Source organism: Camelina sativa, chromosome 3 (assembly GCF_000633955.1).
Source record: "Camelina sativa cultivar DH55 chromosome 3, Cs, whole genome shotgun sequence".
In the NCBI taxonomy this organism is placed as follows: domain Eukaryota; kingdom Viridiplantae; phylum Streptophyta; class Magnoliopsida; order Brassicales; family Brassicaceae; genus Camelina; species Camelina sativa.
Window position 1 is genome coordinate 22,689,781 of NC_025687.1, and position 23,165 is coordinate 22,712,945.

The 23,165-nt window shown below is 36.7% G+C and overlaps 1 protein-coding gene, 1 long non-coding RNA gene and 1 pseudogene across 3 annotated transcripts; 1 reads left to right on the forward strand and 2 right to left on the reverse strand.

Moving 5' to 3' along the window:
• On the reverse strand, positions 113-2,095 carry LOC104777752 (DNA-binding protein RHL1). 2 transcript variants are annotated; one of them, XM_010502059.2, is made up of 5 exons: positions 1,659-2,094; positions 1,440-1,550; positions 1,270-1,356; positions 952-1,184; positions 113-688 (listed from the first exon to the last, which is right to left on the reverse strand). In XM_010502059.2, exons 1-5 carry the CDS (start codon positions 1,980-1,982, stop codon positions 397-399), a joined length of 1,047 nt encoding a protein of 348 aa, XP_010500361.1. In that variant the 5' UTR covers positions 1,983-2,094; the 3' UTR covers positions 113-396. The 2 variants fall into 2 exon arrangements, with proteins under 2 accessions (XP_010500361.1, XP_019099425.1); XM_019243880.1 differs by lacking the exon at positions 1,440-1,550 and having other exon boundaries at positions 1,659-2,095.
• On the forward strand, positions 7,277-7,777 carry LOC104777753. The gene is made up of 3 exons (XR_766331.1): positions 7,277-7,328; positions 7,408-7,575; positions 7,685-7,777. It is a non-coding gene; the product is annotated as an uncharacterized LOC104777753 (long non-coding RNA).
• Positions 16,070-17,366, reverse strand: LOC104777754 (annotated as a pseudogene).

Sequence of the window (23,165 nt, forward strand, 5' to 3'; positions counted from 1 at the left end):
AATCATAGAGTCGACAAGTTCCTGCAAGGATCCTCTTAGTTTTTTTTTAATGCTCAATGTGATGGATCTGTTGAAGAAGTAAAGTGTAATGATGTTTCAATTTTGAAGAAAAAATGATAAAAGGTATATTGTCTTGATCACTCAGTATAGATACATGAGAGACGGTTTGCTTTTGTTGTATTAAAATGAGCAGAGATGATTTATACATAACTCGATTAAGCATGATGAATCCATTATCCAATTCTTGCTTTGTGCAACATAATCATCATTCATCAGTCTCGTCGCAATTTTTCATTCTCCATCTCACACAAACATAACTTAAAGAACTAAAAAATGTTCATTCTACCAGTATAAAAAAAACCAACAGACCTCTAGTTTCTTCTGGAAGAGAGTTCTTTAAGCTTTTGAGGACGATTTCGCCTTGGAAGTTCCAGCTGTTTTCTCCTCAGCTTTCTTGAAAAGGTTAGCCACCGTAGCTTGAACGAGCTTACTGTCATTGCACTTCGGTTTTTCCTTTTTAGCCGGAAGTTCTGTAGGCAACTTGCTTGCTGATGCTGTAGTACCATCTTGAGATTCATCACGGCCTCTTGTTGAAGATTCAGGTTTTAACTGAGGTTTCTCATCTTCATCAGATGTATTATTGCCTTCACTTTCATCAGAGGAGACCTCTGGAGAAGTTTCTGCAAAGCTGCGGGATACATTTACAGAAAATTTGTTAAAACCTGATACTACCTACATAGCTTAAGCTTATCAACCGAAAACTACAGTTTTTAGAAAGGAGAACGAAACAGAGGCAAATGTATACACAGAAAACTAATCAGCATCATGGAGAAAATTACAAATCAAAAGAACCTAACAACTCATCAAAATCCACCGCAGAGACTTTCAGACAAAAGTATCATCGCTAGCTCACGTTTGAACTTGTAAGTGAAGAAGTTGAAAGGGTCATACTTGAATTTCTTCCCCGAATTTCTCTGAGACTGTCGGACTGGTGTAAGTTGGAGTGGTGGGGTTACTTGAATCTTATCGTCTAAGAATTCTCCATCCTCAGACAAAACATCCTCCATCTCAACTTCAGATGAATCTGTCTCTGTTGGTTGGCTACCAGTTTCAGGAGTAGCCAGCGTCTTGACTGAAGCTCCACCTCCTGCACCGCCTTGGAAATCAAACTCCGTTTGCTCTGCCTAAAACCAAAGAATGAGTACTTCTCTTTATCATATCAACATCATCTCTGTGAAAACTAAAGACTCAAAAAGAAAATGTAACAACCTGAGACAGTTCTTTAGGGAAATCAAGACGAGCTTCTTCAGGATTCTCCTCTTTTGTCCCAATCCACCATGACTCAGAGAACACAATCTACACAACGTGCATTGCCAAAATTTGCTCTAGAGTTCAAGACACACAGAAAAAGAGAATGAACTCTAAAAAAAGAGACTAACCATATTGTCAAAATAATCATCACATAAGACATTTTTGCCTCCTCTAGAGAACTGAAGAGTCAAGTATCTGTTCTTAGGATACAAAATCGTTCCAAAAAGCTTCATACGACCCTAAAAGAACCAACACTTTTCAACGATTCAGAACACATAAAGCAGCAGTAACGTCTCAACATTGAGTAACAAAACGTGACCCAATTTAGGGATCTAACCAAACCTAACCTGGGGGAAATTGAGGTAAAGGACAGGGTTTTTAGTAGACAATCGATCGAGATCGCCGATGGTGGCGCCGGAGATAGGAGCGAGAAGACCAGGGAAGGAGAAGAGGAAACGATTTTTGCGCTGAGACTTGCGGATGATGTCGGTGCCATGGTGTTTCAGAACTTGCTTCGAAGGTTTGAGAGATGAATTAGATTTCGCCGGAGAATCAGAGAGCAGTTGGTTATCGAGAGCTAGGGTTTTTAATCTCTTCCTCTGTTTCGACTCTGCATCGTCTTTATCTCCTCCTTTTGATCCACCTTTCTTCGACGATGAAGCTCGTACCATCACTGCTTCTACTACTACTACAGTACTACTCCCTCTCAATCCTAATGCCTCTTCTTCTTCTTCTTCTCCACTATTTTTATATGACTTTGTTCAAAGTGCCATTTCTGGCTCACCTTTTTTAAATTTGCTATATTACCAAAAATAATTTAAATCTATAATTTTTTATCACTTAAGAAACTAAATATTGGAAAAAAAAATCATACAAGACATATTTAATAACAAATATTATATCCAAAAATAAAATAGAACAAAATCATCCCAATTATTTAAATTTTGATAATTTGTTAGAAATGTCTTTTTAGATGTCTCTTTTTTAAAATACCATATTTTTGAACATTTTTATTTTTGTTATTTTTTAAACAATTATAATATGCTAAATTAATTTTTAAAAACTTTTTTTTTTAAGTTTGGGTTCTCTATTTTACATTTAGAGTATAATTTTGTATGGATATAATTTAGAATTTGGGATATAGAATTTAGAATTTAATTGTTTTATATATTAAAAAGAGGTATTTTTGAAAATAGACCTGACTACTTTTGAAAAGTGACATAAAGAAATAATACTCTTTGGTACTCGTTTAGAATGAGAACCAACAATAAGCTTGAGAGAGTTCGTGTACTATGTATTTATTGCGTTGTTTTGCTTTGTCTAAGCTAACCACAAACCATTGTAAGTATTCTTTGTTGATAAATCAATTTCACATTTTCACCCATAAAAAAATGATGAAAACGCGTTGGTTTACAATTTAAACTTTTATATCTTATATAATTAGCCAAAAAACAACAAAAAAAGTAAAAAACAAAATCAGATAATCTTTGAAGAAAAAACTAGGTTTTGAACCCATGCGTAATATTTTGATAAAAATTATATATGATTGATTACGGTAATAAAATATTATCTCATAAATAATTAAAATTAGTACTAAGAAAAAAAATTCAGATACATAATTTTTTAAAATATAAAAATTAGTTATATTATAAAATCAAATCTGATAAAAAAAAAATCATAAATTTAACTTGACGTCCAGGCGAGGCAAATCAAACTGATGACCTCACATATCCTAAACCATTTTCTTTGACCACCAGAAAAACGAAACAATTTTATAATCATGAATTTAACTCGTTTTCATATTTAATTGATCGCTACCACCTATGTTTTCGTGTTTTTTTATTCAATGTTTTCTTATTCTTCATATTTTTTCTTGTCATTTTCATTGTCAAATATTGTGTTAATTGTCATCGTAAATTTTACCGTTTGGTTCTCGTTATACTGTTCACATTTTCCACTAAAAAACCTTTTTTTAGACTGTCACACAACTTGTTAACCCATCAAACTCCAAAAACAAAATCATTTATTTTCTCATAAAATTTGTGAAATTCATGATTACCAGCATAGTCAACACATGCACCCAATTATTGACAATTTTATCCATATACTTATTTGGTTTTAGATCCACGCGTTTAGAAACTTCTCAAACCAAAATCCTTACTTGGTTTATAATATTTTAAAAACATAATAAAATATACTAATAATTATTTATTTAATATGAATCATATGATATTTAGAAATATGAGTACATTATAAGAATATATTAATAATAAATAAATAATATCAATTCTATTATATCATCAAATAATATCAATCGTATCATATTATCAAATAACCGTAACCATATATAACAGTAACCGCTTGAACCGTAACCGTTTAACCGTTTGTTAAACGGTTCTGGTTAAGGTTACAAAAATTTCTAACCATAACCGATGGTTAATAAACCTTAACCGTGACAACCGTAACCCTGGTCATGCCTATATATAGCTAATAAAACATGTGTGTTTGTCGTCCATCTTTCTTCTTTAAACCTCAAAATTTGACTCAAACATTAAATTAAGGTCTTGCGATGTCAATCCTTCTTCCTTAGACCTAAAAATAAAAAATTAATGAAAGAACATCAACTCATCTATAAAATCATACACAAAAATATGTTTTTCAGCTCATAAGAAATAAAAAGCACAAATGTAGATAAATAAGATAATTTATGTTTTGCATCAATATTTATAATATTTTAAACTTTTAAAAGGTTTTGAAATATAAAATTTGAACATTTTAAAAATTTTCAATATTTATAATATTTTAAACTTTTAAAATTTAAAACTTATAATATTTAAAAACTTTTTAAAAGCTAAGAACTTTTAAAAGTTTCAATATTTATAATATTTAAACTTTTAAAATTTTATATATTATAATATTTTTTTGAAACTGTTTAAAATTTTAATTTGATCAAATAAAAACCAGATCAAACCAAATAAAACTTTTAAACTTGGACTCCTGATAAATCAAGTTTTCCTGCTCATTCGTTGTTGGAAGCATATTAATCTTATTTATATTGGTTCTGAACGATTGTCTAAAAAATTTCTNGTTAAACGGTTCTGGTTAAGGTTACAAAAATTTCTAACCATAACCGATGATTAATAAACCTTAACTGTGACAACCGTAACCCTGGTCATACCTATATATAGCTAATAAAACATGTGTGTTTGTCGTCCATCTTTCTTCTTTAAACCTCAAAATTTGACTCAAACATTAAATTAAGGTCTTGCGATGTCAATCCTTCTTCCTTAGACCTAAAAATAAAAAATTAATGAAAGAACATCAACTCATCTATAAAATCATACACAAAAATATGTTTTTCAGCTCATAAGAAATAAAAAGCACAAATGTAGATAAATAAGATAATTTATGTTTTGCATCAATATTTATAATATTTTAAACTTTTAAAAGGTTTTGAAATATAAAATTTGAACATTTTAAAAATTTTCAATATTTATAATATTTTAAACTTTTAAAATTTAAAACTTATAATATTTAAAAACTTTTTAAAAGCTAAGAACTTTTAAAAGTTTCAATATTTATAATATTTAAACTTTTAAAATTTTATATATTATAATATTTTTTTGAAACTGTTTAAAATTTTAATTTGATCAAATAAAAACCAGATCAAACCAAATAAAACTTTTAAACTTGGACTCCTGATAAATCAAGTTTTCCTGCTCATTCGTTGTTGGAAGCATATTAATCTTATTTATATTGGTTCTGAACGATTGTCTAAAAAATTTCTAGCCAATGTGGGATATTGTGCTTAGTTCTTTGATTTCCATAAATTTAAAATTTTCTTTTTTCTAAAAAATTCTGTAAATTTAAAAAATGTTAATGAATGACATGTCAAATCATGATAGATTGTTTAAAATAATTCTTAATATAGAAAATTTTGGAAATTGTATAAAATGTTAATAAGTGATATGTCAGATTTCTATTGGTTGTTTAAAATCATATGTGGACAGCCTTAGGAGCTTATAGCTCCTACTTTTTATTAGTATAGATTAATTATTAAAATTTTCCTGTTTATTTATGAATTGATTTCAACAAATATACAAATATATATATTTGAAAGATCCCTATTGAATATATGTTAAATTATTAATAATTTCTTACTTAGTTATTGTTGAGCTAGAGTGTCTCATCATCTTAACTACAAGTGGTCTTAGGGAAGTCCATGAACGGTAGTCTTTTATTCTTTTTTTTTTTTTGCCATCAAACGGTAGTCTTTTATTCTTTGCTAGTGCTTATCATGTTCAGCTTGTATGTATTATGCTCCCAGCCCCATCTATTTGTGAACGCCACATCCTCTCTAGGTTTGTGGATCCATGCTTATCTGACGGTCATTTTTCTGCATCTAAAATATTTTAAAAACTTGTTTTATCGATCCTAAAAATCAGTACGTGATTTTTTCCCATGTTTTTTTGCCTTCAAAGAAAAGAATATTCTTTTTATATATATTTAGGGACTAAAATCTAGTATACCCTTCTAATCAAACTTCTATTCTTATATCCCTTGTGAAAATAACAAACTATTTATTTATTTATTTTTAATCAAAAATGTGGTTAAAGACAAAGAAACCTATATCATTTTTGTTATTTACAGATCCAACCACCTTATACCCACCCAAACCCACAAAATTCGGACAATCCAGTTGAAATCGGATCTCTCCTTTAACTACCCAACTTTCGAATTCCTTCATTCACGACTCCACTCTCCCTCGTTCAATTCCCGTTAATTATTCTTCTCCCTCAAGTGCAACTAAGGATAACTCGATTCTGGGTAAGTTGAAATAGGTTGGGGTTTTTCGAATTTGGGTTATTTGTTTTTCAAAATCGGGTAATATGGGTTTCGATTTTCGATAATTTGGTTTTCAATTTTGGGGTTTTGTCGATTTTTTTCATGAATTGGAGTGGAAGTTGAAGTTGAAATCAGTTGTTGTTTTTTGTGTGCATGTGTGGAAGAATCATAATGGTTCGTACAAAGAACCCAAGCTATGTGGAAAAATCGAATCCCCCAGCAGATCTCGAAGAAGAAGCAACTCGTGGAGATGAATCAGAACGTGATTCCGATAAAACGGACTCAATTGAGAAGTCAAATGATAAGGATTCATCGGTAAGTATCTCTCCCTATATTGGTATAACCGTATAAGAATTCGTTCTAAAAAGTATAACTGTATAACTTGGTATAACTTAGAAAAGGTATAACTTAGAAAAACTTGGTATAACTAGATATGTGTCTTGCAGGAATCTGAGGATGAATCCGATGTAATGCAACCTTTGAGTATGTACTTTGATTACTCCCAGTATACGAAGCCTTTCAAGATGTCTGGAAAGTGTTATATTTCAGAGGCGGTAAACTTATTAGGCGGTCATCTTAAGGAAGAGGAGTTGGATTGGTTCTTAGGGCACCCACAGTTCAAGCATTTCTTCCATATGCCTAAGGATTCGAATCATAAGTTGATGGGTATGTGGATGTTGTTGCTTCGCACAGCGCATTTGGAGAAGAAAAATGAATGCTGGTTCATTGTTAATGGGACTCCCATCCGGTATTCTCTCAGAGAAATGGCAATCATTTCTGGGTTATATTGCCATCAGTATCCAAAATTCAAGGATGGTTTGGGCAGTTTAAATTTTGCTCGGAAGCAATTTAAAGGTGGACAAATAATACAATATGGAGATGTCAAAGCGAAGCTACTTTCGATGAAGAAACCTTCAGAGGATCGTTTGAAGATGGCCGTACTGTATTTTTTATCTAGCGTCATCATAGGGAAGAAAAAGGGTGGAAAGAATGCACCCTCTGTGGAGCCTTTCTTTCTTAGAGCTGTGGATGATCTTGATTTGTGTAGAACATTCCCTTGGGGTCGAATGGCATTTGATGAGAACATGAAAGACATCTTTCATTTGATGGGACACTTTGATGGAGTTGTGGGTCCACAGTGGGTCTTTCCTAGTTTCATCATTCCTTTGGAGGTAATTACTAGTTTTCAAAATGTACAACTTAGTATAACTGGATCCAACTAAACATTGAATGTTCTTGTGTTGTGTGTAGCTTCTTGCGTTTGAAGCAATTCCTGTGCTAAAGAACACCTTCCGAGAAGACGTTTCTGATTCACATGCACACCGTAACTGTCCTCGGATGTGCAAGATGAAGTTTAAAGCAAGTAAGAAGAAAGGTTTTTCTTTGAAAGAAATATATGACCAACTTGGTACAACTAAGGTTAGTTATTCATATTCATTATTTATGTAAATTACTTATCAGATTCATTATTTATGTAACATTGATTGATAGGAGATTGATAGTATGTTATGTTTGTTTATTTTGACAGGAGATTGATAGTATGTTAACTCCAACTCCTCGGGAGGCACGCCTTTTAGCCATGATCATAGATGAGGATGGTGGTTGGGATGATGCGGATGATCCAATTGCTGATGGTTGGAGCAAACGTTTAATTGAAAAGGACAAGTCAATTTGGTTTGAAGAGCTTCACAACCTAGATGTGGCTGCCCGATCATTTGAGGCTAGTCCGGTGATTGAAAATGTGGATCCGGATGATGTGGATCCGAATGATGTGGCTAAGGATGATGCGAATTCGGAGAATGATATGGTAGGAGGTAGCTTGATTCAGCTAAGAGCTAGCTTGATTCAGCTAGAAGATCTGGTGAAGAAGGGGTTTAAGGAAATCAACGAAAAATTTGATGACATGGATGCTAGGATCAAATCGGTGGAAACATATGTGAACTGGGAAAGAAATGGAGAAGGAGTTTTTCCAAGCGAGGAATTTGGTGCAAATGAGTGTGACGGAGTTGGTGCAAATGAGGCTATAGAGGATGCCGAGAAGGAGAAGGGCGAGAGGGAGAAGGCCGAGAAGGAGAAGGCCGAGAAGGAGAAGGCCGAGAAGGAGAAGGCCGAGAAGGAGAAGGCCGAGAGGGAGAAAGCCGAAAAGGAGAAGGCTGAAAAGGAGAAGGCCGAGAAGGAGAAGGCCGAGAAGGAGAAGGCCGAGAAGGAGAAGGCCGAGAGGGAGAAAGCCGAAAAGGAGAAGGCTGAAAAGGAGAAGGCCGAGAAGGAGAAGGCCGAGAAGGAGAAGGCCGAGAAGGAGAAGGCCGAGAGGGAGAAAGCCGAAAAGGAGAAGGCTGAAAAGGAGAAGGCCGAGAAGGAGAAGGCCGAGAAGGAGAAGGCCGAGAAGGAGAAGGCCGAGAGGGAGAAAGCCGAAAAGGAGAAGGCTGAAAAGGAGAAGGCCGAGAAGGAGAAGGCCGAGAAGGAGAAGGCCGAGAAGGAGAAGGCCGAGAGGGAGAAAGCCGAAAAGGAGAAGGCTGAAAAGGAGAAGGCGGAGAAGGAGAAGGCCGAGAGGGAGAAGGCCGAGAAGGAGAAGGCCGAGAGGGAGAAGGATCCAGTGGATAAGGATCCAATGGAGAAGGATCCAATGGAGAAGAATCCAATGGAGAAGGATCCAGTGGAGAAGGATCCAATGGAGAAGGATCCAGTGAGATACGAGAGAAAAAAGAGAACAAGAGAAGGAGACAGTGGAGAACAACTTGGTACAAAGGTGAAGATTATAAGTAAGAAGGGGACGGGACCTTCCGTTGTCGTAAGGAGTCGGAGTCCTATTATAACAAGGCAGAAGCACTCCAAAAAGTAAGGAGCATGTAATCTTGTATGAGTCAGTATGTGAACTCTTTGGTTGTTTTTATGTTTTTTGTTAAGTACTCGGAATGTTTAACTAGGTACAACTCTGTTTTTTTAAGTACAACTCTATGTTTTTAAGTACAACTTGGTTGGAATGTTAAAGTCAGTATGTGAACTCTTTGTGTGTTTAAGCAGACAAAATAACACACAAGAACAAGACAAATTACCGGCAATCGTCAAATGGAACCAGACAAACGATCCTTAGTTATACCATTACAAAGAACAAGTTTTACTTAGTTGTACTATTACAAAGTACTACGTAGTTGTACCATCTTCCAAGAACAAGTTCTACTTAGTTGTACCATCTTCCGAGACATACCACAAGAAGACATCCAAAAAAAACGAGAAAACAGATCTGCTTAATTTTCTTCATATCTCTGCTCCTATCCATCTTCAGCTGTCTAACTTCTTCTTCGAGGACACCCACTTGAAAATCTAATTGTTGTACTTCATCCACCAATGCCTCATCCACCCATTTAAATACATGTGTGTCGTTGACAAGCTACATATAAGACAGAAATTGGTAAATAAATGTAAGAGATAATCAACGAATATTAGAATATATTTACCTTTCTTTGTGCTGCATACGCACAACGGTAGTAGCGACGACAAGGGTTTGAGATCGAGTGAGAGATTATCTCAACTACTGCCGAACCACAATGACATTTTTTTTGGATGCCTGGAAACCTTACTCGATTAGAGGAATTGCCACATGAGGTCCTCGATGCTCCAGAATCATAGCTCATTTCAAGATTTGAGATGACCCAGAAATCGCAAACCCTAACTAGGAAAGAGAGGAGTTTGGGAATCGAAATCGGGAGATCGGGAGAGGGGAAATCGAAATCGGGAGAGAAGATTTTGTATGAACCCAGATATCGAAAACGAAAACCCAGAAATCGGGAGAGAGGAATTTTTTTTTGTAGGAACCAAGAAATCGCAAGAGAGGGAGAGAAATGATTTTTTTTTTACTCAGAAATCGCAAAATCGAGCCTAAACCCGCCCTAGCATACTTGGCTCCAATTTTAATTTTTCAAAAATTGAAATTTTGTTTGGGACACATAAAAAACACGTGTAGCCGCCAATTTACACACGTGTAGCCGCCAATTTACACACGTGTAGCCGCCAATTTACACATGTGTAGCCGCCAAAATGCACTAGTTGTTCCAAGCTTTCAGATTGTACCGATCTTGACAAGTTGTACAATTCCAAATTTTTTATTGTTTTTAGTTATACCATGTCAAAACCCAATAATTTTAGTTAGCACACATGGTTTACGGTTAATTGAGATACATTTACACATGTTCATGCGATCATATGTTTGAAAAGATAATTTCCTAAACTTTTGTAATTATATGTGGTTTACAACGACAAATAAACCCTTAAAGTATATGGTGTTTCATGGTAAACCTTGAATATGATGAAAATTGTTATGACAATTCTTTCTTTCAATTAGTTATATAATATTTTTGTTGTTAACAAATATCATATTTATTTTTATTTGAAAATTTATAAATAATATATATAATTATTTTTTTCAACTAACCTAAGGAAGATAATCACAATTTAACTGAAATAAGTTTTCCCATAAAGATAAGCAAACACGTCTATCAAGATAATCCACAAAAAACAAACACACACAAATGACAATAGTTGTACCGAGGAAAAAACAAGTTTTACTAAGTTCTCCAAATAAGAAACTAAGTCCGAGAACCCTCACTATCAAACCAGCTCCTACTCGAATTTTTCTTCTTCTTCCTGCGTCCATGTTCTCCGGCTGATGGAATCCTTTTTGTTGGTTTTCTTCCTCTTTTTGTGACATAAAACTTAGGAAGAACAATCTTAGCACGTACATCGTCAGGGACCATCCACATAGACATGATAGGAACTGGATATATCGTCCTCGAATACCCCAATGCCCACTGCTCCATCCAATAGTACTTACTGCACAAGTCATGCAGTTGGATCTCATTACCAGCGTTCCTTGCTGCTTCCATCGCAACAGCAATTGCATGCACACACGGATATCTGTCAATATCAAATTGTTTACAGTAGCACGTTTTCCTTCTCAGATCAACCACATAACTACTACCATCAACTCCAGTCACGCTGTATTCCAGAAAATAGCTGTTTAGTTCAGTCACTGGTAAGAGCTTTGCTTCAGAACACCTTGTGTGCATCAGTGTCTCAACAAAAGGGACTAGTTTCTGCTCTTTTGGAGTCTCTAAGGATATCTTCCTGTATTTGTTAAACCATTCAGCCACTTTACTAACAATCGCATCAATCATTGGTAATAACGGGTATGCCCTTGCAAATCGAAAGACACCATTGATAGATTCAACCGTATTAGTGGTGTCTATGTTGTATCTAGCTCCTGGAAAATAACATCGAGCCCATTTGTTCTGTCCTACATGATTATCAAGATAAGTACTTGCAGCTGGATACCTTCTGATAAAATCAGCATAGAGTTTCTCAAACTCAGGCTCTGTGTAAGCCTTAGCACATTCCATGAACTTCGTCGCAACTAAATCCCTGTTCACGTTTTTGCAGCTCAATTTAACATTCTGGGACAAATGATAAATACAATACCCATGATGAGATAACGGGTACACCGTATTTATTGACTTGATTAGGCTTTGATTTCTATCAGAACAGAAGACCAGTTCAGGACAATCTGGTACAACTGATTTCAATTTGCTGAAAAACCAGGTCCAACTTGTATCTTTCTCACCATCAACTACACCAAATGCAATCGGATAATGGTGATGATCCGGATCTTGAGCTGTAGCCACGATTAGTACTCCACCATAGACATTTTTAATACTTGTTGCATCAACAATGATCACCTTTCTCATAGCTTTGAAGCCTTCAATGCACGCTCCCAAGGCGAAGAACAAGTACTTAAACCTCTGTGCTTCATCCAATTCAACAAATGAAATTGTACCTGGGTTCATTGTCTGCAGCATGTGCATATAACAATGCACCAACTTAAAACTATCCTCTGGAGTACCGCGAAGATCATATGCAGCTAGTTTTTTTCCTCTATTTGCGGTCGAGTAAGACACTTTAACACCAACTCTTGATTGAACCAAAGGGATGAGATTTTTGGGAGTTGGAGTGTCTATCAAACATGGGTAATCTTCACGCAAAACTGATGCAACTAAATGTGGTGTGCCTCTCCTTTTTCTCCTCATTGTACTTGTATCTGACCTCAAGCACGTATGCGTCTTGTTGTAAGTTCTGACCGAGAAACTGTCTGAATTCCCATTCCTCGCAGCTCGTAAAGACCACTTGCAACCCCTTTTAAATTCACAGCATTTAACCACAAACAACATAGTATCCGACTTCACAATAACAAACTCAAAACAGTTCTTGTGTGCAGCTTTTTCAACTAAATCTTTAACTGCTTGCTTGCTTTCAAATTCTTGACGTAAAGTCAAATCCAAACCATCTTCCCATTCACGATTTACAACTGGTGTGAACTCAGAACCTTCAATCATATCACAGTTATCTGCTATTGCTCGTTCTTCAGACTGTTCTTGATAAAGAACCATGTTCCCATCACTATTCTCCATCATCTCAAAACGTTCAGACGGCTCACCTTCATACATCGTGTTCTCATATGTCGCTCTACTACTTGAAATCAACTCCTCATTAAGTGAACAACCTACAGTCCCTCGACTTTGCTCATCCCCCTGATTTATTTCAACATCATTCACGACTTCCACATGCAAAACTTGGAATTGATCTGGATTCATTTCCAAATAACACATCAGATCATCATCATCATGTATGTGTATCGGTCTCTTAGGATGCACTGATTCGGGAACGTAACTCAATTTCAGCTCAGTCATAGTTTCATCAACCTTCGCCTTTCTGCATATTTTCTGCACCAATGCAGAATAACTGACCTCTTCAATAGATGTCTCCATTCTAAGAGATTGATGAACTTTTTCTCTTGAAATCCATCTTAGTTCATTTTCCCTTGTTGCATAATATCCCCCGTAATCAAAAACGATGATTATCCGACGATTATTATTCATTGTGCCTGAAATAAAATAAAAAACTCACATTGGAACCTCTGTCGTGTAAATAGTATTACCAAGTTGTACCAAAATTGTATCAGTTGTACCCGTTTAAGTTGTACCAAACTATTACCAGTTGTACCCGTATCAGTTATACCTAGTCTACCAGTTGTACTACATCGACTCCACAAAATCACTATTTATTTCGGAATATTTTTACGATTCAGTTCGAATGAAGTGTTACAATCCACTTAGTATGCGACCCATTTCGACACTAATACAAATGAGAATAAATTGAATGAGCATTCAAGGTATATATCCTAATTGCTTTAGGATGAACCTCAAGAACCCTAATTGCATTGGTAAATAAATGTAAGAATATCACCTGAATCTTCTGCTTTGCTTTGCTGTTTGCTTCAATCCCAATCTTTTGCTTTCGTTTGGAATCAAATCGATTTCTATGGACTCGATTTGTATCGATTGGAAGGGGGAGAGGAGCAACAATGGGGGAGCGGAGACGAGATCGGGAGAGAGAGGGGAGAGAAAGGGGAGAGAGAGGGGAGAGAGAAGGAACCCGATTGGTGGAGAAAAATTGATGGGGTTCACATGTTTTTCTTTTTAAAATTTTATGATTTATTAAATAAAAGGTTAGGGGTAAAAATGAAATATGTTGGTCAACCCTTTGTCAAAGGGTACTTAGACCACAAAAGGGTATTGATGAATAAACTTTTGATTGCAAGGGTATTATAGAGTTTGGAGCCATATTTGGACACCCCACGTAGATATGTCAATTATTCATAGCTTTTTGTGTGTCCTTTTTGAGAAAAGGAAAGGATATAATACATATTTTGAGTTACAAACTGAAAATATTAAGACTTGTGTTAAAATAATGCATAAGTAATTAGTTGAGTGTGTACAATCTCAAGTGTTAGTTATAGTTTTCCCATGTGTGAAGTTTTGGTGAAAACTTGATTGGATAAAGAACTTGTACCTCTTTTTCTGAATAATATATTAATAAATTATTATTTTTCTCAACAGAGTTAGGTTAATAATGTTGTATATTAACAGTTTTTTGTTTAAATTTATTTAATTCAAAAATAGAAAATATTAAGAAATTATTTTTCATTTTTAAAAACATATTATTTTTTTTTTTACTTATTTTGACATGTTTTTATTTTCAGATAAATTTAACAAATTTCCCATTTTTTAATCTTTAAATATATTAACAATTTTAGATTACACACAAGTCAGCATCTTATCTTATATATTTTACATGTGTTGAGATCATATTAATGACTAATTTTGAAAATTAAACTTTATATAATAAGAAGATGAGACGTATATAGTCAGAGATTTTTAATAAAGAAATATATGGTATTAGTCAATGTATACAGTTAAGGTAAATGTAAATATATTTGTGGAAAAAAATATATGAAGATAAACATTTTATAATGTGTATAAAAATATCCTAGAATGTTTTTTTCCTAGAATGATTTTTGTTCTTGTCGCGACAGTTGATCATTCTCAAAAAAAAAAAATTGTATATGGTGATATGGGGGTATCAATTTTGAAAATAAGTTAATTATGTTCAATGAATAATCCGAACAAAATACACTACACTATAGAATGATAGAGTGATCCATACATACTTTTCGATGATATTTGAAAACCTAAGAGTTTAAGAATGAATGCTTCTAGCATTATTTTTATCCAGTTGAAACTTGCGTCTCTTGCTTCCGGTATAAACCAAAGCGGTTTACCTACTCAGGCGGGTTGCTCTGTTGTTTCAGGTGTGACAGTGGATAGTTAGATTACCAACAGGTTGTTGAACACATTAGATGTCCAGATGAACGCATAGACTATTGGATCCTTAAGATGAACTATAGTAGTAGTTGAGGACTTGAGAGTTGAGAGTATATAGAAAGAGATGATCAGAGCAAGTAAAAACAAATAATGAGAAGCCATGGTTAAGTTTGAAACTTTTTAGAATAACAATAGCTAGCTACCAAAGTAGCACAACCTTCTGAATCTTTCAATGATTGGGCCAATTCACCACCAGTGAAACCACCTGCAAAATATGACAAATGATGACTGAGATTCTAGAAGTGAAGTCTAAGAAGCAAAGGTGTAAGTTCTCAATGTCTTGTAAGCCAAAAGTGAAATCTTGTAGGTTCTCAATGTCCGCTCTAAAAGATCAGAAAAGAACTTGATTAAAAGAATAACTCTCTTTTATTTATGTTTAGAAAATCTCCTCTCAAAACTAAACACTTCTAAAGCTCTCTCTTAATCTCATATCAATGTCACAACTCAACACTTGATATATATAGAGGCTTTCTTATTCCTTTTCTTATTAAAACTTAGAACTACATAACTCCTAATTCTATTTGAACTTATCTTGAGTCTCTCTCTTATCCTTATCTCTCCATTGTAAGGATATCTTGGACTCTAAGATTCAAAGCTTATCCAACACGCTCATCCTTCCCTTATGTTAGCTCTCATTCTTCTCTTTCAATGTTTTACTTACAGATTGAACTCTGTATTCTTGTGTTTACTCAAGAAAACATTGAATGTTGTTTCTTCTTAATCATCCACATGAAAAAAGCTTGCAGATTTGAAATCATTTCTTACAGTAGTAAACCAGATTTCGTTTGCAATTAAAGAATTCTCTCTGTTTTTCTCTAAACAAATTAAGCATCACTCTTGTTTTCTCAAAGCAGCTTAACTCAAGTATCAAAGTAATAGCTGAAATTCAAGTGAGGACTCACCTAAATCAACATTCAACAAAAAATCCATGGTAGGAGCATTGTACAGTAAAGCTCACTCTTCATATTATGTATTTTCAGATCATAGGCACTATCAAGAAGTACAACGCATGCATATTAAAAAAAAAATCTCAGAAACAGAGTTACCTCCAATGAGATATATATATATATTTTATATGTAACCATATAACATGTTAAGTTACTTTCACTCTGCTCCATCAAAAGCGAAAAAAAGATGAGGGGAGAAAAGGTCAGCTGAACAGGATGTTGCATTTTGATGAAAGTCTGGGGAGAGCCAGCAGATTAGCTTGCAAGAACTCACTTTTGTCGGCAACAAGACCAACTTCCACGGTTTGAAGACATTCCAACTTGCCCAAGAAATGTCTCATCTGTTTCAGCTCTTGAAAAGAGCCTCCATACTCTGAAACCTCTAGTACCTTCACATGGCATGTCCATAAACAAGATAATTTCTTAACCTCCTTCTCCACAACCCTCCCCTTCTTGCTGTTCTTGCTCTTACGCTTCTTCGGGATGCAAGCACATGCATCTCCACATTTGTTTGTTACTCTATGTACAAGACCCTGAAACCAGACCAGTTTGACATGTATAATGAATGGGCAACACAAACAAAAGAATCTCAGTAAGGAAAATTGATATACCTTGAAGACTAAAGTGTGTCGAATTGGACAACTCTTAAGGAGAAGTGGCATCACTTGCCAACCTTTATCTTTGTTACTCTCAATAGATAAAGTAAGGAGTTTGTTGAAAAGCGGCATGGATTTACAGCAGAAATGAAACGCCTGATGATCATCACAACCAAAAACCATATATAAGTGACTAGACAAACCATAATATAAAAAAAAAAATCAACAGAAGAAGGTAAAACTTGACCTCAAGGGAATCGGGAGACAAGTGAAGAGTTGTGATGTTGCTTATACCCGCAACTAGTTTTGTAACATCACCGAATATAGCCTCCATTGGTTCTTCTTCAACATAAGAAGAATAATAGTCACCACTATCGTCATCGTACTGGTAACCATAATTGTAATCATAATCCCATAACTTGAGACTCAGCCTGGCTTCGACAAGCGAATCCAAATGAACAAACTGATAATCATCGTAGACATACATAGCTAGAATAGTCAAGGTACACTAGACTCGGTGCTTCTAAATAAGACAGATCGTGATGCTCGTGAGAGTCCGGAAGATTAACCAAAACCACAAGTCGCTTGATGGATGCATTTTTCACGAATGAACCGCAACATGGGGGGTAGTCGTGATCAGCATCACGTATGAATAACTCTTCCAAAGCAGGGCAGCCATCAAGAATCCGACAATGGTTGTCAAAATCAATCCCGGAATCAGTTAAGAGAGAAAGTGATCTGAGGGCAGGGAGAAACACACGCTCAGCTTCAAGACAACATTCACCGGACAGTGTGAGCTTAACAAGTGTCTTGCTCGTGAACAACTCTGTCTCTATACAGAGGACATATTTATCAGCGTGCAAGTGTAGTTCCAATAGACCACGTTCCATAGCAGTCCAAATCCAACGACGGTATGTATCGTCGCAGTCATTTCTAGGTACATGACACAGAGAGAACCTCTTCATTGGAGGAGAATTGCTAAACAGAGCCAGTGTCTTTTCTACGAAATCAGAGAAGCGATGTGAACCACTTAAAGCTTCTTCTTTGTTGGGATAGACAACCATCGATTCATCAAAGGAAAGGCTGTCTACTAGACCCAGAAGATTCCTCCACCTCTTGGACAGAACCAATGTGGAAGCTGAAGANACCCTGAGTGCGCAGAAAAGACTCGAACTGTGACTTCCAAATGATGTAGTTTTGCTCAGTGAGCTTTATTGTAACACAGTTGGAGATGTGAAGAGAAGGAGAAGAATAGGGTTCCATGGTTCCGTCCATGGCTCTGATACCATGAAGAAATAAACAGAGAAACAGAGAGAAGAAAGAATGATTCTATTATTATTCCATTAATTGGTTTTGATACAATATCTTGTTCCTTTTATACATAAGGATACAATGGATACTAGAGTTTTAACCTAGGTTCTAGGTTCTTCCAATCATTGTTACGTGGCGTTACTGTCATCACATGGTTCAAGGACGGCAAATTGGTTCTTGGTTTGCAATGCCGTACAATCTGCAGGTGACGTCTTCCTTCGTTCTTTGTCGTGTTTTGCAGGTATCCGTTGAGTAGATGTGGGCTTAGGAAGAGTGTTGGGCCTTGGTCCCAATAATCCTTTTTGCAAAGTTGTGTCGTTTTGGACACAGTTCTTCACACTCCCCCGCAAACTTGGAGTAGGTGGTAAGCCAACGCCAAGTTTGAGCCTAAGAATCTCGAAGGGTCTTTGAGGAAGAGACTTGGTGAATATGTCTGCGAGCTGATAGTCTACAGAGATATGGTTCACAATGATGTTTCCAAAAGCAACCTGTTCACGAACATAGTGATAATGTGTGGCAAAATGTTTGGTGCGAGCATGGAAGCTTAGATTCGCGGTGAGATAGACAGCCGAGAGATTATCGCAGAAGAGTTCTGGTGTAGCTGTCAGTTTTACTCCCAAGTCTTGAAGTAAATTGACAAACCATGTGATTTCAGAGGCAGCCTCAGACATTGCACTGTATTCAGCTTCAGTGGATCTCTTGGAGACTCTTTCTTGCTTTCGTGATGACCAAGAGATCATGTTGCGACCGAGGAATGTGCAGAATCCGCCAGTGGAGCGACTAGATTTCTCACATCCTGCGTAGTCACTATCACTGTAGGCTGTAAGGTTGGAGTCTGAGTATCTGTCAAAGGAGATTCCCATAGTAGTGGTTCCTTTGATGTATCGGAGAATACGCTTGAGGAGATTGAAGTCGGATACTGAGGGTTCATGCATCTTTTGGCATACATAATTCACAGAGAATTGCATGTCTGGTATGGTTAGTGTCAGATATTGTAGACGTCCTGCCAAGCTGCGAAAGTATTTTGGATTAGCAAATGGTACGGACTGCGTAGGTTGAGCATTGTTACCAGATTGTTGTGGTTTTCGTTTCAGTTGTTGAGGAAGGGGTGTTGCAACTTAAGCACACGATGACATTCCGGCGATGGCTAACAGGTCTTCAGCATATTTTTGCTGCGATAGGAACATTCCTCCGTCATGGTACTGGATTTGAATACCAAGGAAATAATGGAGCTTGCCAAGATCCTTCATTCGAAATTGTGTGTTTAACTGTTCGAGGAGGTCTTGGAGCAGCTCAGAAGAGTTTTCTGTAATGGACATATCATCAACGTAAAGAAGTAGCATGATGACATTCTTGCCTTTAAAGCAGACAAATAAAGAAGGATCCCTCAAGCTACAGGTGAAATCGAATTCAAGCAGGAAGTAACTGAATTTGTCAAACCAGGCCCTTGGTGATTGTTTTAGACCATAAAGAGATTTGTGGAGGAGACAAACATGATCTGGATATTGTTCATCAACAAATCCTGATGGTTGCTTCATGTAGACAGTTTCAGTTAGATCATCATGGAGAAAGGCATTTTTAACATCCATTTGCTTAATCTCCCAGTTCATTATTGTTGCAAAGTGAAGAACTGCTCTAACAGTTGCTGTTCTTACTACAGGACTGTAGGTCTCAAGGTAATCAATACCTTCTTCTTGTTTGAACCCTTGAGCCACCAGTCTGGCTTTAAATTTGTCTAATGAGCCATCTGCATTAAGTTTAACTCGAAACACCCATTTGGAGCCTAAGACGTGCATATCAGGAGTGGGAGGAACTAAAGAGAAGGTATTTGCCTCTTTACAGTTGCCCATTTCCTCATTCATTGCTGCAGTCCAATATGGATCCTGTAACGCTTTTGTCACTGTCTCAGGTTTAGGGTATGACACCTTTTGTGTGAGGAGAGCGTATCTAGGATTCGGTTTGGAGATTCCTGCTATGGAGAGAGTTTCCATCGGATGGGGTGAGTTTGATGTAGTGTTTACACTTGTTTTTGCATTGGTAGTGGTGGCTTGATGATCTGCTGAATGTTGCACAGTTGGGACTAATGATTGAGAGTTGTTGCCTATAGGAACAAGTTCTAAGCTTGCCGTACACCCATAACTCTCATCATCAGAACCATGTGTTGATTCAACAGGAGCCACTGTTGCTGTGACCTCATTGTCGTTGACTGAAACAGATGAAGCAGTAGAAGCTGGAAAAGGAGAAACGTTTAGCTGATTGTTGATTTCAGGTGCAGAAGAATGTGCAGGAGATACCACTTGAGCACAGGGATCTGAGTTTATCAGAAACCTCTTGAGCCAAGCTGTATATAAAGGAGTAGGTGCTGAGTTTTGCAGATGGACGTATAAGTTTGCAAAGGGAAAGCTTGATTCATCAAAGATTACATGACGGCTGAGATAGACGCGTCCAGTGGGGGGATATAGGCACCGATATCCTTTAAATTTTTCAGTGTAGCCTAGGAAGACACACTTGAGAGTCCTAGGGTCAAACTTAGTTTGAGCATACGACCTTAGAGTGGGAAAGCATGCGCAACCAAAGATTCTCAAGGCAGAGTATTCTGGTGCTTTGCCAAAGAGTGCTTCATACGGACTGATATTACCAGTAAGAGAGCTGTGAGGCAAAAGATTGGATAGAAAATTTGATGTGAAGAAGGCTTCCACCCAGTAGCTTTGTGGAGTAGTACTTTGAAACATCAAGGTGAGAGCCATTTCAGTTAACTGTCTATGTTTCCTCTCAACAATGCCATTTTGTTGAGGTGTATGAGGACAAGAGATGAAGTGTTGAATGCCAGCATCTTGCAGGTGAGTTAGTAATCTTTGACTTATAAACTCTCCACCACCATCTGACTGAAAAGTACCAATTTTGGTCTGCAACAAATTTTCAACCAGACACTGATACTTGAGGAAGATAGAGTAGAAATCAGATTTTCTCTTTAAGGGATAGAACCAACAATATCTTGAAAAATTGTCAATAAACACTGCATAAAATCTGAATCCTTGAACAGAGGAAACATGAGAAGGACCCAGAGATCACAATGCACTCTCTCTAAGGGTCTTGAGGCAATAAATGAAGAAGAACTAAATGGCAATCTTGAACTCTTCCCAAGCTGACATGGTTCACACACCTTGCTGGTACTTTTATTGACTTGAATTGCCTTATTTGCAGATAGGAGCTGAAGAAACTGTTGATTAGGATGTCCTAATCTCTGATGCCAAACTTCATCACTTGTCTTGATTTGTCTTGTAGAGTAAAGCACCTAAAATTTTGGATCATCCAGCTTGTACAGTCCATTATTTTCCTTTCCCTTTGTCAGAACTTTGAGAGTTGCTTTGTCCTTAATAACAACATCAATATCATCAAATGTGACAGCACATGGGTAATCTTTAGTTAATTTGGACACTGACAGTAATGACTTTGCTATTTCAGGGCAAACCAACACATCTTTGAGAGGAATATTACTTGATGTCGAAGGGAGATTTGCAGAACCAACATGAGTGATTGGAAGGTAGTTTCCATCACTTGCCATTACCACATCACTACCATGGCATGGTTGAGACTGTTGCAGGCGCTGAGTGGAGCTTGTAATGTGTGATGTAGCTGCTGAATCAGGGTACCAGCTGTTGTCCTCAGTGATATCTATGATGTGTAAGGCTCAGAAGGCGGAAGCACTGATTGCAGGTGGAGCAGGTTGTTGATATTCCTCATCGAACCTATACCAGCACTCAAAAGCATTATGACCCCTTTTACTGCAAATCTGACAGACTGGTTTCTCATTTGCGTTGCCGGAAGTTCTGGTTGGGATGACAGACGAGAACTGTTGATGAAAGCCACAACCACGAGTGGAGAATGACCCTCTGCCTCTGCTTCTGTTACCGCGACCGCCACGAAAACCTGAGGTTCTTGTGGTGTTGAAAGCAAGGTGTGGTGAAACTTCGGTTGAAACAGAGTATCCTTGAAGTCTATCATCGTAACCAGTAAGGCGAGAGATCACATTATCATAAGTGAGTGCTGGCAGACGATCCATTGAATCCTCAATAACAGTGATAATAGGTTCATATTCACGACTTAAACCTCTCAAAGCTGCAAAAATCTTCATTTTCTCACTAACTGGATCACCTATTGAAGCTAGCTGGTCACAAATATCTTTGATTCCCCTAAGATAATCTGACATGCTTTTCTCTAGTTTTTCAGCATTTTGAAGACGCCTTTGTAGCTCAAATAACCTAGAGGATGATGTGCGGTTAAAGTGAGAGATTAGTGTGTCCTATACCTCTTGAGCAGTTGCAGAACCTACCACCAGACGTAGAACGTTCTCTGTCATGGAGCCGAGCAACCATGCTTTAACCACCTGATCAGATCTGGACCAGCTTTCAAAATATGGGTTGAGTATATTTTCAGTTTTGCCATTGTTGTTGTTGCGGATGGGAATCTTCTCATCTGGAGGTTTGGTAGCTCCATTGACAAAGCCTAAAAGACCCTGAGTGCGCAGAAAAGACTCGAACTGTGACTTCCAAATGATGTAGTTTTGCTCAGTGAGCTTTATTGTAACACAGTTGGAGATGTGAAGAGAAGGAGAAGAATAGGGTTCCATGGTTCCGTCCATGGCTCTGATACCATGAAGAAATAAACAGAGAAACAGAGAGAAGAAAGAATGATTCTATTATTATTCCATTAATTGGTTTTGATACAATATCTTGTTCCTTTTATACATAAGGATACAAGGGATACTAGAGTCTTAACCTAGGTTCTAGGTTCTTCCAATCATTGTTACGTGGCGTCACTATCATCACATGGTTCAAGGACGGCAAATTGGTTCTTGGTTGGCAATGCCGTACAATCTGCAGGTGACGTCTTCCTTCGTTCTTTGTCGTGTTTTGCAGGTATCCGTTGAGTAGATGTGGGCTTAGGAAGAGTGTTGGGCCTTGGTCCCAATAATCCTTTTGCAAAGTTGTGTCGTTTTGGACACAGTTCTTCACAGAAGCAGCCTCTTTTGTCGGAAGCAAAGACAGGATTTTGCCTAGTATAGTAGTATCTCATCTGGCAAATTACTTATCGAATCCATAAATTAGGGTTTTAATGGTACCTACCAAAACCCAAAACTCGATTAGGGTCGAAAATGGATTCAAAGACGATCCTTTGAATCGAAGGAGAGAGAGAGAAGACTAGGAAGATCGAAAAAGCTTTGGGCCATGTTTTATTAGGTTTAGGTCCTATTTAAAAAATGTACTATTTTTGGGCCTTGGAAGAGTGAGACTCACGTTTTACTATAAAGATATAAACCCTAGGAAAATCACAAATTGAAAAATTAAAGATGGCAGGGGGTAGCTTCCTCATCGCCGCTTTAA